At 40.8% G+C, this 16,466-nt stretch overlaps 1 protein-coding gene across 3 annotated transcripts in view; it reads left to right on the top strand.

The window, feature by feature from the left end:
* The window catches only part of gbf1 (golgi brefeldin A resistant guanine nucleotide exchange factor 1), an 81,028-nt gene that overhangs the window by 44,004 nt on the left and 20,558 nt on the right, over positions 1-16,466 (top strand). For 2 of the 3 annotated variants that reach the window (XM_069658147.1, XM_069658145.1), the window contains exons 5-20: positions 120-238; positions 659-767; positions 1,477-1,537; positions 5,497-5,551; positions 9,443-9,590; positions 9,812-10,038; positions 10,253-10,421; positions 10,552-10,763; positions 11,252-11,350; positions 11,508-11,702; positions 12,326-12,524; positions 12,676-12,807; positions 12,896-12,984; positions 13,087-13,289; positions 13,398-13,521; positions 15,632-15,757. In XM_069658147.1, the coding sequence (XP_069514248.1) occupies positions 120-238; positions 659-767; positions 1,477-1,537; positions 5,497-5,551; positions 9,443-9,590; positions 9,812-10,038; positions 10,253-10,421; positions 10,552-10,763; positions 11,252-11,350; positions 11,508-11,702; positions 12,326-12,524; positions 12,676-12,807; positions 12,896-12,984; positions 13,087-13,289; positions 13,398-13,521; positions 15,632-15,757 (2,267 nt within the window). The remainder of the gene's footprint in view (positions 1-119; positions 239-658; positions 768-1,476; positions 1,538-5,496; positions 5,552-9,442; positions 9,591-9,811; positions 10,039-10,252; positions 10,422-10,551; positions 10,764-11,251; positions 11,351-11,507; positions 11,703-12,325; positions 12,525-12,675; positions 12,808-12,895; positions 12,985-13,086; positions 13,290-13,397; positions 13,522-15,631; positions 15,758-16,466) is intronic. The other variant, XM_069658146.1, reaches the window with a different exon arrangement.

Genomic DNA, 16,466 nt, shown 5'->3' with positions numbered 1-16,466 from the left:
AATACAATTGCGTCCCTACAATATTCGTACCTTTTTAAAAGTCTAATTTTCAAGCTAATAAAAGTTGTTTTCGACTTGAATGAGCATTTTGAGAACATTGTACGTTTGTCTGTCTGCAGATGCTGACCATGAAGCGGCAGCAGAGGCCATCGAGAACATGGCAGACGCAGTCACACACGCTCGATTTGTGGGAACAGACCCGGCCAGTGATGAAGTCGTCCTAATGAAAATTCTACAGGTACACAATGTTGTAGACTAATCAACGGGTTCTTGCACCGTCCTGAAGTTAGGTTCATGTTATCTTACTTCCTGTCAGAGTTTATCCAGCAGCTTTGTAAAAACATAGAAGCCTTTGTGAAGCTTCTAAATTAAGTTTTCTTGAGATTATGAGAAAGAAATGTAAATTCAAGCTCAAGTTTTTCATGTTTATATTCCATTTTCATGGAAAGTGAACTACACATCAGGCTCCTTTTTTGTGTCCAGTGTTTATCACTAATTTCTGCGGTACTTTTCTCAGCTGTACTTGTAGCAAGTAGTGGTCATAGTATGATTTCATGTGATAATTCAGTTCTATGACCCTTTTCAGTTTCTTCTGCTCCCTTACATGTCAGATGAACTTGAGTGATGTGCATTTACATACATATCGTGCTGTGTTCAGGTCCTGAGGACTCTGCTGCTGACGCCCGTTGGAGCCCATCTGACCAACGAGTCTGTTTGTGAGATCATGCAGTCGTGCTTCAGGATCTGCTTTGAGATGCGCCTCAGTGGTGAGTCATATCAATCACTTATCAAACACTATTTCTGACACTGTACTATTTTTTTTTTTAAAGATTATTCTTTGGGCTTTCTGCCTTTAATTGATTGGACAGCTGAAGATAGACAGGAAATGTTGGGAGGAGAGAGTGGGGGATGACGTGCACCAAATGATCAGCAGACCGGGATTAGAACCTGCGATCAGTGCGATGAGGACTGTAGCCTCTGTAAATGGGGCGCCCGCTCTACCAACTGAGCCAAACCAGCACCCTGACACTGTACTAATTTAAAGGAAGAATCATAGTCACAGTCAAATCAACTCACTGTCTTTATCGTAAAATACTAAATCTTTTTACCCCTTCATGTGTAGGAAAATGATTCAACCACACATCTGTCATGAAGGGTCACAAGTATTGCTTTGTTTTCAGAGGACACAAAACATTTGTTAGGACCTGTTTTGTTTGGCTGAGATTGGCCTTGTACTGACAATAAGAAAGGAATGTACATTTATCAAACATCTGAATGAATCTGTTTAATCAGTTTTGATTACATGTAAACTTATTCTCACATTAGGCATTGTGCACTGTAGTCAACTGGAGCTTTGCCTGGTTAGGCCCTCACTTCACAAGTTGTTTATTCATCATGCAGCCTCTAACTCTGAACTCTTGCTTCTCCATTTGGTTCTGTTTGGTTCTGATGTCTGTTTCTCTTCTGTGCTTGCAGAGCTCCTCAGGAAATCAGCTGAACATACACTGGTCGACATGGTGCAGCTACTGTTCTCCAGGTAAATTAATGCCGATGTGAGCAGTTTTAAGACATTTGTGTTCTGATACACCTTAAGGCCCTGTGTCTACCGTTCTGTTGTCCTTATCCCAGTCTTATGTTTTGTTCTTCACAAAGTGAGAGAGCCATGATTGTGCTAAACTACGAACAGCAGCAGCATGACAAGTGTCTTTTACAAAAAATAAGAGTGTTGCACCTTTGGTGTTTTTTCTCTGGTCGCCAAGAGTTGAAAAAAAATTAAATTTCAGTGAAGGAGGGGTGAGACAAATACCTAAATCATCACATTCTAAATGTACAAGTGCTTACACAACAACAACAGAGGCTGGAGTAAGAACAGTTTATTCTTACAAAGATTATAACGCATGTTTAGTGACAGTTTCTTAAGATAAACTATTTAATCCAAACAATTTTTGTAGGAGTAGAATAGAAGCATGGATGCAGCTTTCAAGTGAAGGGAAGTGAAGAGTGGTTTCAATCCCTAAATCTCGAGTTGTCTCACCTCAGAGGAAGAGCAGGCCGGACTGCAGCTGCACTCCTCCATCACCTCTGGATTAGAGATTTGCGGTTATCTGCATATATCGTCTCTCAGGCCTCATTATTCCCCTCAAAGCTCATGAATTTCATTTGGTACTGTGCACAGGGTCAATCGGCCACTGATTCACTAATGCCATAACATGATTTCTCCTTTGGCATTTAGCATAAGAGCCCCTTTCTGCACACACACACACACGCATACACACACGAACCAACCTGTCCAGATGCATCAGAGTGCCAGTCACATTCGGTCACAGACAAGCGGATGAGCCAATTGAGCTTCACACCGCGTGATCTGCATATAGATGAAGCTGGTCTCTGCAGCCCCATAAATACTAAGAAGCATACCTACACACACACACACACGATCACACACATACAGAATTAGCATCACCAGCGTTTCCAGACAGAAGCAATCAGGAAAATCAGCCACAAAAAAAAAGCTCTCTGCTCATCTGCATGTGAGGGAGCACACCTGGAGAGCAAACAGAGCTCAGATACAGTTGTGCAGTTTTCCCCCTCCTCTCTGAAGGTGTGTGTCTTTCCACTGAGACTATTTGATGCAGGATTTGTCACAAAGCGATTGGTTATTGTCCCCCCAGCAGAGTCCAGTGTTGGTTTTTGCCAAGCTTGTCGCCATTCACCGACGCTCCCTCCGATCATTCTTGGCCTGTTTTAATGTACTGGCAGGACTCTGATGTGGCACCTTGTTATCATATCCTTTAACAAGGAGAGCACGGCAGCCACGGTCGTAAACAGACGCATTCCTGCACAGGAACATGAGATAAAAATGTAGTGTTGGCTTTTTACTACATCCTTCTGATACTGCTCACGCTCTTCCACGCACGCCCCACATCTCATTTTGCTTATGTTCAACCCCCCACTCGTCCACAGCCCCTGGATAATAGAGATGTGAGAGGGCTCGGGCTGCCCCCCCCCCCTCCTCCTCCATCCACCAGAGAATAATGAGCAGCAGCTCTCTTCAGCTCCTCAGAAGGAGTCTTAGATTGCCTGCTGAAAGTATTAGGCATGTTAATCTGTTGGACCCACAGATCATCCAATAATCGGGCTCGCAAGACAACACTCTATTAACGCTGACTTAATGTCAGGAGGGGGGCTGCAGGCTCCTCTTTTTGTTTGTCTGTGTGTATGTGTGCGTGACTGCTGGTGACATCTCATTTTCCAGCAAAGCTTTAGAGTCCACAGAAACCTAGTGGCACACACACACAAACACACACGCTCACATACTCTTTGTGTGATGCAGAACAGCAGCCAACACTGCTCATCAAATGCTGGAAAAGTTTATTGGCTCAGGTTTAAAATGTTGAGATTCCCACCGTGATATTGCCTCCTAAGCAGCTCTTAAGGACACGTTCTACATTCTGTTTTGTCTTAATTTATCTGTTTGGGTCAAAACATACGTTTCATGTGTAACCACCCTTTTATCAGGTTATCAAAGTTTTATGTAGAGGTGAAGATATAGTGACATTTGGAACTGAAATGATCTACAAATTAATCAAACAGTCGATCTAATGCAACAAATATGATTATGTGTAAAAGATATGAGAACTTTTTAAAGCAAAAATAGTAAGAATGCATTAGTTCCAGCATCTCAGATTTTCCTAGGCTTTTTTGACATTTAATTAAATCTCCTTGGGTGTTGGACTGTTGGTCAGACAAAACAAGGCCTTTTTACTGCACCTTGTACTCAGCAATATTCTAAAGGGAATTGTAGTTACAGTCCCACTAACTTTTTGTCCCTGTGTGTCCCTATGGGTAAAGCTCTAAAAACACTGGATCCAACATCATCATAAAATTAGAGATAGACCGATATGTTTTTTTCAGGGCCGATTCCGATACTGATTATTAGTAGTCAAGGAGGCCGATAACCGATATTTGGAGCCGATATTCATTTGCAGTAAGGGTCAGCAGCATCTCTTATAAAGTTAACTGAAAATTTAAATAAGTAACTTCCTGAAGTTTTATAAAGTAAATAAAACAAAGTTAAATAAAATTAGCAAAGAAATGAACTCTTATCGGCCGTCAGATTAAAAAAAAAAAAAAAAAGGCTGATGCGCTGATAATCGGCCCGGCCGATAATTGGTCTATCCCTACATAAAATAGCCCATTTTATTTAGACTCTCACTGCCTTGTAAATATTAATATCTCACACACCAGCCCCTTTTAGTCACAGACTTTTGTTGTCTAGATTTTTAGTCTCCAAGCCAGTGAGATAAGATAAGATAGAACTTTATGAATCCCGAAGGAAATTATAGTGCCAGATAGCTCCTAAAATACAGTACAGATTAGAGAAATGCAAAAAACTACTCAAATATAAATGAAAATATGAAATGTATGGGTTAATGCAAAAGAGAGAAAAACAATATTACAGTAGTTATTTACAGAAGTAGGCAGGCAGTAATGGTGGCAGTTAAATTGTCAGTTATTATGTAGTTAGAGCTTCCATTGCACAAGAGTATGACTTTAAAGATAGAATGTAATTCTACACAATAATTAGGAAAATATTATATTGCTCCTGATACTGCACGTTACTAATACATAAGCACATGATTATGCATTCCATAAATATCAGGATGAATACAAATATAAATGTGGCCAGAAAAGTATCATTGCACATAATGAACATAATATAGCCACATATATAAAACAAACATAATGAGAGAAGAAGAGAGAACCGTGATGACTTTCAAGATTATTTGAGACTTGATAAATATCCAGATTTCAGGATCATTTGATAAAACAGGTTATCACAGGGAGTTGTAATCCTCATGATTTCTAGACTCTGACTATGTCAGTGTGAAACATTGTTGGACGTCCTCTTCAAAGCAAGATCTAATTATGCCTAATAAAACATAAAAAGAGGAAAGATAGCAACCATACCAATCCTCTGATCGCCTGTGGCATTATTTGGCTAGCGTAGTCGTATGTCGAAACTGTAGTGTACTGCTGAGTCATGTAACGCAACAGTTAGTCAACCAAGACTGCGACCATGTTGACCCATAATGCATTAGGAGCGATCCGGGATCTGAACCACGGCTTGTCTCTATCTTGTTTGAACAGAAGTTTGCACTGCACACAAATCTATATTTCCCCTCTAACATGGAAGATAATTCATTAAAAGTTTAATGTTTGGAGCATGTTTGGTTCTTTTAAAATCTAAATCTGAACCAGCGAATAAAGATAAGAAGAAGAAGAAGAAAAAACACATTGAAGAAGAAAAAACAGAGGCTGCTGATGTCATCTACAAAATAATGTAATCTTTTTAGTTACAAATTTGTATTTTCCTGTACCAATGAGGATAATATCTGGATAATAGACAGCAAGCCAAGGGTTACAATTTATCACAGAATGTGTTTGTTTTTTCCAGACTTAATTCAAATGTATGGGTGTTTTTTTGTCTTCCAGACTACCACAGTTCAAAGAGGAGGCCAAAAGTTATGTGGGTGCCAACATGAAGAAGGTAACAGAAATGACCTGCTGAATGTGAATCTGTTCTGCTCGCCTGTCTCCATTTTTACCGTCTTGGTTTTTCTCATCGTCATTGTGCTGTTCTTAAGTTTCTGTCTGAACCTGAAGCTCTTTATGGCTGTGAGATACAGTTAATGACATCAGACAGCATCACTTGAAAGACTAAGAAATGTGAACATATCAGAAAATCCATCATCAGCCACATTTCACAGCCTGCATATTATCATCAGTAGTACTCTATTTAATTTACAGCATTTAGCAAAATGACCTTGTTTTAGTAAACAATGTAATTAAGGCTCAAAGTCTGGATTTAACCCCCCTATACATGGTTATCTTGCATCTGTCACCTGTTCCCCATTTGTTCCCTCTCAGTTCAGTTTTTCCTTGTTTGAACTTTTACTTTCAGTTTGAGTTGTCCATCTTTCTGTGTCTGCCTGTTTTGCTTCCCACAGACCTCATCCTGTATCCTGGACACTCAGGATCTTATATGTGCAGAGCAGCATAGAAACACAACTCAGAGTGGCCTAGAGAGGGTACTTAACTGGCCCGTGTGATTTGCATTCTAGCGTAGTGCACTGACATAGGCAGGTTTAACATGGCTTCTTGGTGGGAGTGCATGAGGGTGCATTGGGTTGCTATTGAACTTTGGTGGTTGTCAGGGTTTTTATTTCTGTCCCTCATGGCTTATTAAGCAAGTAAAAATCATCTCTTGATGAATTCCTTCAGAGATAAAATGTTTTCTTACCAACAACAATTTAAGTTTCTCTCACTAATGCAAACACTCATAAGAGGTACCTGTAGTTTGAGCATCGGCTGTCAGGATATTGTAAGCATGAAACGCTGCCACTTACATTCATTTTTAAAGGCTACTCATTCCCCGCAATTTTGGAGCACCTTCCTCAGCATAGGCATGTTGAACCCACAGAGGAATCACAACTTAACTTCTCTAAAGTATCTCTGGGAAATTCACAGTGTGAACATCACAAGCTGACAGAGCTCACATCCTCTCTCAAAAGACATTTTCACCCAATATAAGCTGGTAAAGAAAATCAGAAAATGAAGTAGTTTCGTGTGTAAAATTACTGTGTTGATGCTTTTTGGCGGGGCTTTAGGGGTTCGAGACAAGCTGCCACTTACCTTACACTGTAGCTCACAAGATACAGGTAAAACAATGGTGATGTAGCACAGAGGTTGTCTGCTTATGGAAAATAGATAAATGAGTGTTTTACCGGTAGACTGCTGAAGGCCTTTATACATGAGGCATTTGTTCTCGTCAAATCTTTCTATTGAACAGCCAAAATCCTGACTTTCTGAATGCAATTGAGCCACATTGCTCAGACAATGCAACTTTATCTTGTGCCCTTATAAGTGCAAAGTAGGGCTGGGCGATATGGCCAAAATCCTATTATCACGATGTAAGATTTTTTATATCTCAATTACAATATATATCACGATATAGCTTTTTTTCTGGTAATTCAACCACCATATGAAATAACCACATGTTTTCGGATATTGCTGTGTGAATTAAATTAAATACTTGACAAAGAGTATTTTCTTATTTTATTGAGTCATGCAGGGCTTTCTACCAACATATGGAGTAGTCAGCCAGTGGGAACAACTAGCCAGCTAGGGGGGTCCGGGGGCAGTGGAGGCAGAGGCGAGTAAAATGAACAGGAAAAGCAAGACGCAACTTGTTAGTGAAAACTCCTTTATTAGAAATAAAGTAGCAGCCTGTAATTAAGTGACTAGTCGGCTGTTTGGCCGAGACAGCCGGCGCTTATGGAAAGCCCTGCAATGCTTAGAACATAAAGCGTGGTTAACATGATGTAAAACTTGCCGTAAAGCAGTTTGGCCGCTGGTTTTGCGACATCACGATACAGATGATCTACAAAAACACATACTACACGTTTTCATATGGTTTTGATGATATGTATAATTATATCGCCCAGCCCTAGTCTACAGTGACAACATTTCTGTCTGAATCTGAAGAACAGAACTGATTCTGTAAATGTTTGTGCTCAGCTTTTACACAAGGCAATGCTGGACACATCACTTTGACTTTTTGTGTGAAGTGATGGTTGGGTCTTTTTTTTCTTAAGTGGAGGAAAGTTAATGTAAAGTTGCCATACATACCAGTCCTCATCTTAAGCCTTTGTTTTGTAAACACTCTGGTTGAAACTGGTTCTGAAGCATGAATCTCACCCTTTAAAAAAAACAGAATATTGAGCTGGAAGCAGTTTTTTTCCAGCAGTTGTTGTTGTTTGCATGCTCCGTCTGCCTGTTCACTCACACTGCCTGCTCATTAGCTGGCTGCTCATTCTCTGCTGGTTAGAGCCTATAGAGCCTATAGTGGCTGTCCCCAGTCCCCTGTTTGGATGCCATCTCCCCCCTTCCATCGTGCATTAATATTTGTGCTCAAGTGTGTTTTGTGTTGGTCCCACTGCTGACATGTTACCCATCACTAATCACGGGCACCTGCCCGCTCCCCTTCTCTTCTGAGGCTTACAATATCTTGTGGAAAAACAAACGAGTGCAGGTAAGGAAGATGACTTTTAGTATTTAGGCTGGAGACCCTCTCTCTGTAACCCTTGTCCCTCTATCCTTTATTAAGACCTCACTAACCCCCCACTTCTGTAGTCTGTGAAGTTGGCTAGATGGAGAAACTTGAAATGTGTTGTGTTGAGGAGTAATCATCAGTTATTGAAGAACGAAGCGACTGGTAGATGATCCCGGAGAGTCTTTATCATGTTAAACACAGTTCACTTTAACATGTCTGTGCTCGTGAATGCTCACATCACATTTGTTTTATTGTTGACATTCTTTTTTAACTGAACCGTCCTTTGGGTTTAAAGCTTCGTGCACATGCCTCCGCTGCTGTTAATCATGCATCCATATGCTTCGTGAGCCGCTGCAGCCTCGAGCATGCCTCAATGTTTTTTACAGAAGCGTCAGTTAAGGTCACAGAACAGATTGAGAAAAGAGTCTGAAAGCGTAAACACAAACAAGCACTGAGAGACATGGCCTTACAGATGCTTTAAAATAACAGCTCTCCACACCGAGCAGAATAGGTGGCTGTGTATGTTTTTACAGTGTTTGTGTGCATGTTCATACTGTGCTGTTGTTTTTTCAGTGCTATGTCCTATGCAGTTCTCTGCTGGTTAATCCCCTGAAGCTGCGTTCAATTTAAGCTGTGATCAAAGAGGATGTTCTCTATTGTGCCTTATTCTGCCATAGTGAGACACATCACTTATTTTTCAGAGAACTATGGTTACTCTGGCAACCAAGGGATTTATCAGCTACCTTTTATTAAAACGGATTTGTCATAGAGACAAGATGACAATTGCCTAAATTACCTAGATAACTTAATTCACCATAATGTTGCTGCTTAAGTGTAATTATTAAGAGTGTAATTTCTAGCTGCCCCAAGAAATTTCTCTTTTGCCTGTAGTCGCTAATTTAGCCTTAGCCTGCTAGCCTCAAGCAAAAACAAGAAGCTAAAGGGATCTGATAAGCTCTGACTCTGCACCCAACAAACCTCTTGAATATGTAGTCTTCAGCCTCCAATAATGCTGACTCAAGTGACATCACTTGAGGACATCTAGCAGACTTTACACAGCCCCCTTTGGAGACACGAACAACTTTTATTACTGCATCGCATTACATTTGATGGCAGCCTCTAGGTCTGGCACTAGCCATGCTAATAGCTACGTTTCTTATTTTAAAGGAAAGTTAAAAAAAATAGTAAAAGTAAAAATAGGAAAGATTATTCGAGAACTCGAGCATCCTATCTGATCATGCACTTTATCAATAATGGGTAGTGGTGGTCCAGCAGTACAGGGCGTTTGGAAAGGCGTTGCTCAGCTATCTGCTCTGTTTCCTCTAGCTGAAGATGCGCGCTGGTGGGATGAGTGAGTCGTCCAAATGGAAGAAGCAGAAACGCTCGCCAAGGCCACCTCGCCACATGGTCCGAAGTTCTTCCGGTCAGCTGGACCCAACGCAGTCCAGCACCCTCAGTAACAACAACATTTCAGGTAGAGACACAAACTTTAGTAATAATACTCTCACAGCTCTCAATGACCCCTCCTCAGCTTTGAGGACTTCTTAAAGCTAAAAAGTAAAAAGCTTCCTGTTTAACATGAAGACGTGTCTAATACTGATGTTTTTATGGGCTAACAAATTAAAATAAATCCATGGTTAATCTTACATATTGATGCTATTTAAGATCATGTTACACCATCTTTGTTCCCGTTAGGTGGCGTCCCGTTCATCGAGCCAGGCTTGTCCACCTCCAGCCTCCCAGCTTCAGACAGTGCTGGTTCGTCAATTTCCAGTCCTACAACCACAGACAGCGGCCTGGACACCTGTTCCAAAGCCACCTCCAGGGAAGACCTCTCTGACTTAGAAAACTGCAGCTTATCTGCGACGACCCCTAGCACTGCTACCACACTCCCAGGGGCTGAGCCTGGCTCGGATGCACAGGTATGTTCAGCTTTATAGAATATCATCAGTTCTTGCTCCACAAGCGTATTATTTCTCATTAACTTTATTGAGCTGTTGCTATGTCCATGTTCATTTTGTGACATTGTTTACATTGTTGTGCAACTCAAGCAACTCGAGAGAGATCCTATATCTTTGAAGTGACTGCAACTTTCCCGATGACTCTGATTTGTGTTGTGTTTCTATTTGTGTCTAGTCTGAAGGCAGGCAGTTAGGACCAGCTCAGTCTGCCTCAGTGGAGTCTATCCCTGAGGTTCTGGAGGACAAAGACTCCATTACAGAGCAGTCAGACAGCACGTCTGTCCATGACATGGACTACGTCAACCCCCGAGGAGTCCGTTTCACACAGTCCACACAAAGAGATGGTAAGGATCAGCTGAGTTGAGTTGAGAGTTCACATTGTGTTTTCTTCACACATCCTCTTTAGTTGTCCAATAAAAAAATCTTATCTACAAATTAATTAAGTTGTTTCTTCACCTTTTGTCTTCCCTGTAGGAGCTTCGCTCATCCCTTACGGCCTGCCATGTCTGAGGGAGCTTTTTCGCTTCCTGATCTCACTGACCAGCCCACACGACCGCCACAACACTGACGCCATGATGCACATGGGCCTGCAGCTGCTGACCGTAGCCCTTGAATCAGGACACATTGCTAATTACCAGTCTTTACTGGGACTGGTGAAGGATGAGCTCAGCAGACATCTCTTCCAGGTGAAGTAGAATTTGTTGTGTGTGTGTTTGTTGTTGAATTCATACTGGTAGCATATTTCTTTGCTCATTACAAAACTATTAGCATTTTTAAGTAAGACACTTGCAACACCAGGGATCATCATTTTCATTATTTGACTCCAAGCCAACACACATGGGATCTGCTCTGGGGAAATCTGTTCTAGTTAAAATTCATCACTTGTGCAAAGTCCTGTTTTACACATTTTTGTTAAACTTTTTGAAGTGATGCGATACTATTTTAACCGTGCTGTATGGTGGTATGCATTGTATGTTGCTAACTTTAAAGCTAAAATATTTGGTACAACAAGACGAACAATCTTATTTGACGATCTCTGCCACTTCATTAGTTGGTTTGGCAAGAAATATGTAAAAGCTGGATGTACTGTATCTGATATAGCATAGTGTAAAGAATTTTGCGTTGGTATAAACTATTGATAATTACTTCTCTGATGATTTTGTGTGTGTTACAGTTGCTGAATGTGGACCGTATGAACTTATATGCCGCCTCTATACGAGTGTGCTTCTTGCTTTTTGAAAGCATGAGAGCACATCTAAAGTTTCAGCTTGAGGTAACTATGTTACTAGTTTGTTTTTTTTCTTCTTTAACATAGATAGTACTCAGTTGACTGTTGTCCTAAGTGACACACATGCAATCCAACAATATGGTAAAACAGTGTCTGAGTACGATGAGTACTAACGATCATCTCCCTGTATGCTAATTGGCAGATGTACCTAAAGAGACTGATGGACATCATCACGTCAGAGAACATTAAGATGCCCTATGAGATGAAGGAGATGGCTCTGGAGGCTCTGGTTCAGCTGTGGAGGATCCCCAGCTTCGTCACTGAGCTCTACATCAACTATGACTGTGACTTCTACTGCTCCAATATGTTTGAGGACCTCACCAAGCTGCTGTCCAAGGTAACGTCTCCTTCAAGGATCACTCGAAGCATATTGATGAAGAATTTCAGATTATTTTATTAAAAATAGCATGATTTTTTTATTTTGCAAAACAAGTGCTTGTCGGGTAGGTTCGGCTTCAACTGAAATTTTTTGTTTCAATTTTTTTTCTGTATTTTTTTCATTATCTTTAAAAAACATTCGAATAACTTATTTTTCCCTCTACAATTTTGAAGCATAAGAAATTATGCAAAAATGTCTTTGGCTGAATATTTTGGCCGTGCACATCTGTTGTCTTTGTGTTCTTTTTCACTGATTTGATTCATCTAAAATCCAGTAGCCAGGAAGATAATTGGCTCATGATGGGCGAGTTCCAAGTTTCATGAAAACTTAGAGTAAATTAGATTAATTTATTAATTAATTTTATGAATTTATTTTGATGTTCTTTGACCGTTCATATGATTGTGATACAGATACTGAATTGTATTCTGTGTAGCACTGAACCCAGTAAAAACCCTTTTACAATAACCAAACCTTAAGATATCGGTCTGGATTAATAATCTGAGATAAGCCTCTAAAGATTGTTTTATATTATACCAAATTGAATATTTTGTTGAAAATCTTTCCCCTCTCTCTCTCGACAGAATGCTTTTCCAGTGTCAGGGCAGCTCTACACCACACACCTCCTTTCACTGGAGGCTCTGCTCACCGTCATTGACAGCACCGAAGCCCACTGCCAGGCCAAGGTCGTCAACAACACAGCTCAACAGGACCAGTCGGAAACAATGCTGGCAGAGGGAGAGAGTTCAACCAAAACTGGAGCGGACACTTCAACTGGTACACGTACCGCTGCACACATCTGACTTTGACTTTAGGAACTCTATTGTTTACTTGAATATACAGCTCCACATTAAAGGTGTTGACTAACAAAACAAGGAAGATCAGGAATCAATGGCTTCGTTTTCTTTAACTTATTTTATCTCCTTGTCTTCAGATCTTAATAGGCTTGGCAGCACTAATGGTCTTCCACAAGCTAAGTGCGCACCAGCCTGTCCACCAACCAGTGGACATTTGATGGCAGAGAAGATGAGACTGGGTAGACAGGATCAAGGAGACAATGACACTGGTGGGACATTAACTTTCACTTTAAGGTCTTCCTAAGCATTATGATGGAAGATGTTAGTTGAAATGTAATTTTTCATGTTTTCATGCAGTTGAGAAAAGAGCCCCGAAAAAGCCCAACCGTTTCTCGACATGGTCGCCTGATTCCCAGGAGCTGCTGGATATTAGAACAAAGAAAAAGGTGAGCGCTGATCTAGATTTTTTAGAAACATTACACATCCACTTCCAATTCTGGAAATCTAAAAACCACACTTTACAAACTCATTTTTTGTCACATGTCCAGCTCCTGATCACAGGCACAGAGCAGTTTAACCAGAAGCCAAAGAAGGGTATCCAGTTCCTCCAGGAGAAAGGCCTCCTCAGTGACCCCCTCGACAACAACCAGGTGGCCCAGTGGCTCAGAGAAAACCCCCGACTGGACAAGAAGATGATTGGAGAGTACATCAGCGATCGCAAGAACATGGAACTCCTGGACAGCTTTGTGAAGTACGGTGAAATCCACGCCGGATTGTTGACCCGTTGAAATGATATGTTATGATCTGGTCCTAAAGGCTTTTAAAAAATGAGATTGAATAATGTTAATCTTTTTTTCAGCACATTCACCTTCGTGGGGCTACGTATTGATGAGGCCCTGCGACTCTACCTGGAGGCCTTTAGACTTCCTGGAGAGGCTCCTGTCATCCAGAGGCTTCTGGAAACCTTTACTGATAACTGGCATGTAAGACACAATCCCCCAATCTCTGAAAAATACAATATTTATTATCCTGTATCAGCAGCATTTAGGCATTCAGATTAAGCGAGACACGCTAAACCTTTGATATAAAAGTTTTCATACTTGCACAAGAGCCAAAGTGGAAGAATATTGACAGCAGCATGATCAGAACATAATAGGTGATATACAGTACCTAACAAAACACACCACCTGGAGCCGAGTGCACCAACTGGGCGCACGCCTGGTAAAACTTTACGTCTAGCCTAGAGCTGAAAGTTACGACAGACTTTAAATTACGCCCTGTGCACCAGTTAGACTTAAACCGAGTTTGTGTTGCACCAGGGTGTGTCTTTTATATTTATTTTTATAGGATGGAGCAGCACGTTTGGAAAGTCAGACTTAAATCCAAGGTAAACAAACGTTAAAGGAACAGTCACAAAACCTAAAAGAAAAACACAGTGGCAGTGCGTCTTTTTTTACAGGAGGATTAATGAAAGGGCATTAAAACGAGATAGTGTGTCATCCTTTATCGACCAACCCACTGGAAATCTACTCTCTACCCACTGGAAAGTAAGCTGGTCGAAATGTCCCGTTTTGACAGACAGGTCCTGTTTGATTAAATTAAAGAGCTCTCTCCTCAGCTGCAGCATGTGGCGTTGACCCCTGCAGCAGGTGCTGATTGAGCTCAGATTTGATGCTAACAGGGCCTTTCAAAATACTGTGGGGGGCATGATAAATGTACATCTGACAAAGGCATGCTTATCATTATTGATCGCAGCGGTGATCAATTTCCTTGTCGATAGCTTTTCTTTGTTCTGCATACAACTGTATACGTTTCCTTATTATCAACAATAATAATAATAATTATCTGAAAAAAAAATGTTTCTTAACTTTTGTTTTGTTATCGTATTTTCTGTCGACAATAATGGGAGAAGTTAGACAGTGTAGTTGTGTGTTGCTTGGCAACAGTCACCACTTTTCAAGTGTTCACGTGGATGCGCATTGTAAGACTGGTTGTAGTAAAGTCAGGCGTGAGAGAAAAGACCTATTTTTGTTTACGCCCAGCTGGTGCACTCAGCTCCTGGTAGACAATTTGAGCAGTGAATTGCTTGTTAATGGCAACAGATGAACTTTGCATCAAACCAGTGAGCAGCCACAGTAACAACCATAATCAATATCTGAAGGTTCCTAAAGATGTTTATTTTTATTTAGATTTATTTTCCTTCCCTGGTATGACTCAAGCTAACATGGTCTAAGATGATAAAAAGATAAGAATAAACTTTTGCAAACTTGAAATCAATGAATGCTCAATACAATCAGATATTTGCTTCCAGAATTGTGTTGCCCAAATGTATTGACCAATCCGTGTCTTACTTGTTTGGCATTGGTAGGGGACCAGCATTAAAGTAGCCTAATTCTTTCACTGTTCCTAATTCTATTATCGCATTTGAAGGACTCCAAACACAAAGTTTAGTACTGGGCTTAAATGTGACTTGTGGGCTTTTAACGGAAGTGTCTCTAGGCCTCACTGACCTTCATAGCTAGAACTGGCTACTTGTGGTTTACAAAAACTATGACCTCTTTGTTCCACATCTGCCAACGAGTGATTGACCTGCTCCCACCTGCAGTATTAATCATACCATCATCTCCATCCAGCAAAACAAATCTGTCACATGATTAAACCTCAGGATTATTGTAGTAGGATGACATCAGTGTTAAGGCAGACACACACACACACATATATACACGACGATGGACAAAGGACGAACTCGACATGGGAGAGCATTTGACTTCTTAAAATAGCAGGAGGAGCCATGTGGAAACTATTCCTAGTAATGTCTTTTCTTAGACTGCTCACATACACACAAATAGAGACCTCAAAGAGTGGATGAGTAATTTTAGTCAGTCACACTGTAAATGAGTTTTCCACTCTATGGGAGCCACTGGAATATCAGCAGTATGTGCAAGGTCAGATCAGATTCAGACTACAGTAGCTTTTCTTATGTAATCAACAGTGCTCTGGTTTGGTGGTCGGTTAGAAACAAGGGGCTTTATACTTCTTATTATTCACTGTTTAATGTGTGTTGTGTTGTTTGTACTGTGTTTGTGTTTACAGAAAGTGAACGGCTCTCCTTTCATGACCAACGATGCCGGCTTTGCCTTGGCCTACGCTGTCATAATGCTGAACACTGACCAGCATAACCACAACGTACGCAAGCAGAACATACCCATGACCATAGAGGTGAGTGCTCCTCCTGTTTTTAACATTACAGGTGCCTTTTTACCTGCAGAAAACAGAATAAAGGCAAAGAGATGATTGGTATTTGGTCAGAGTGAAAGGCCAGTGTCACAAGGGTTACCGCCAACATGTTTACTCCTGTGTGAATGTCCTGTATTAAACCCACTCGTCAAAAGTGATCGTCTTCTCCATGAAATGTGTTGCTCTAAAAGCTACAGAACACAGAAACAAACAATCACACACAGAACTCAGGACTCACACAGAACCTCACTGTCCTTCTTGGCTTCCATGACAACTCCCACATGAATCACCACAGTTGTTAATTCTCACGATGTGAACTTATAAAATCACACCACCCAGTTTTGATCAGGAAGACAATAGATGTTATTTTGTTCAAATGGTTTTAATAAGTTGTCCCTTTTAAACATAGTTTGTGGTAAGTAACAGAAGTATTTTTAATCAATGAAAATATTCTGCACGTTGTGCCTTTTTTGTGCTCTATACCAAGCTGTATGAGCTTTTGTCAGTGAGGCCCACAGATCATAGATCGTGAATAAAAGTCCAATGTTATTGTTGGTAAAAAGATCTGTAACCATAATACATACATGATCACCTAATGTTGTGAGAGTCATCTTCGTCATTGTCATCTTAATCATGATCTGTAGTAGTTAAATCGGCGTATACAGACGCTATAGTCACCGATGCCGTGGCC

The sequence above is a fragment of the Semicossyphus pulcher genome, unplaced genomic scaffold, assembly GCF_022749685.1.
Source record: "Semicossyphus pulcher isolate SPU_LCO1_2020_fin unplaced genomic scaffold, fSemPul1.0.p SCAF_12, whole genome shotgun sequence".
Classification (NCBI taxonomy): domain Eukaryota; kingdom Metazoa; phylum Chordata; class Actinopteri; order Labriformes; family Labridae; genus Semicossyphus; species Semicossyphus pulcher.
This window is presented reverse-complemented; position numbering and strand designations above follow the sequence as displayed.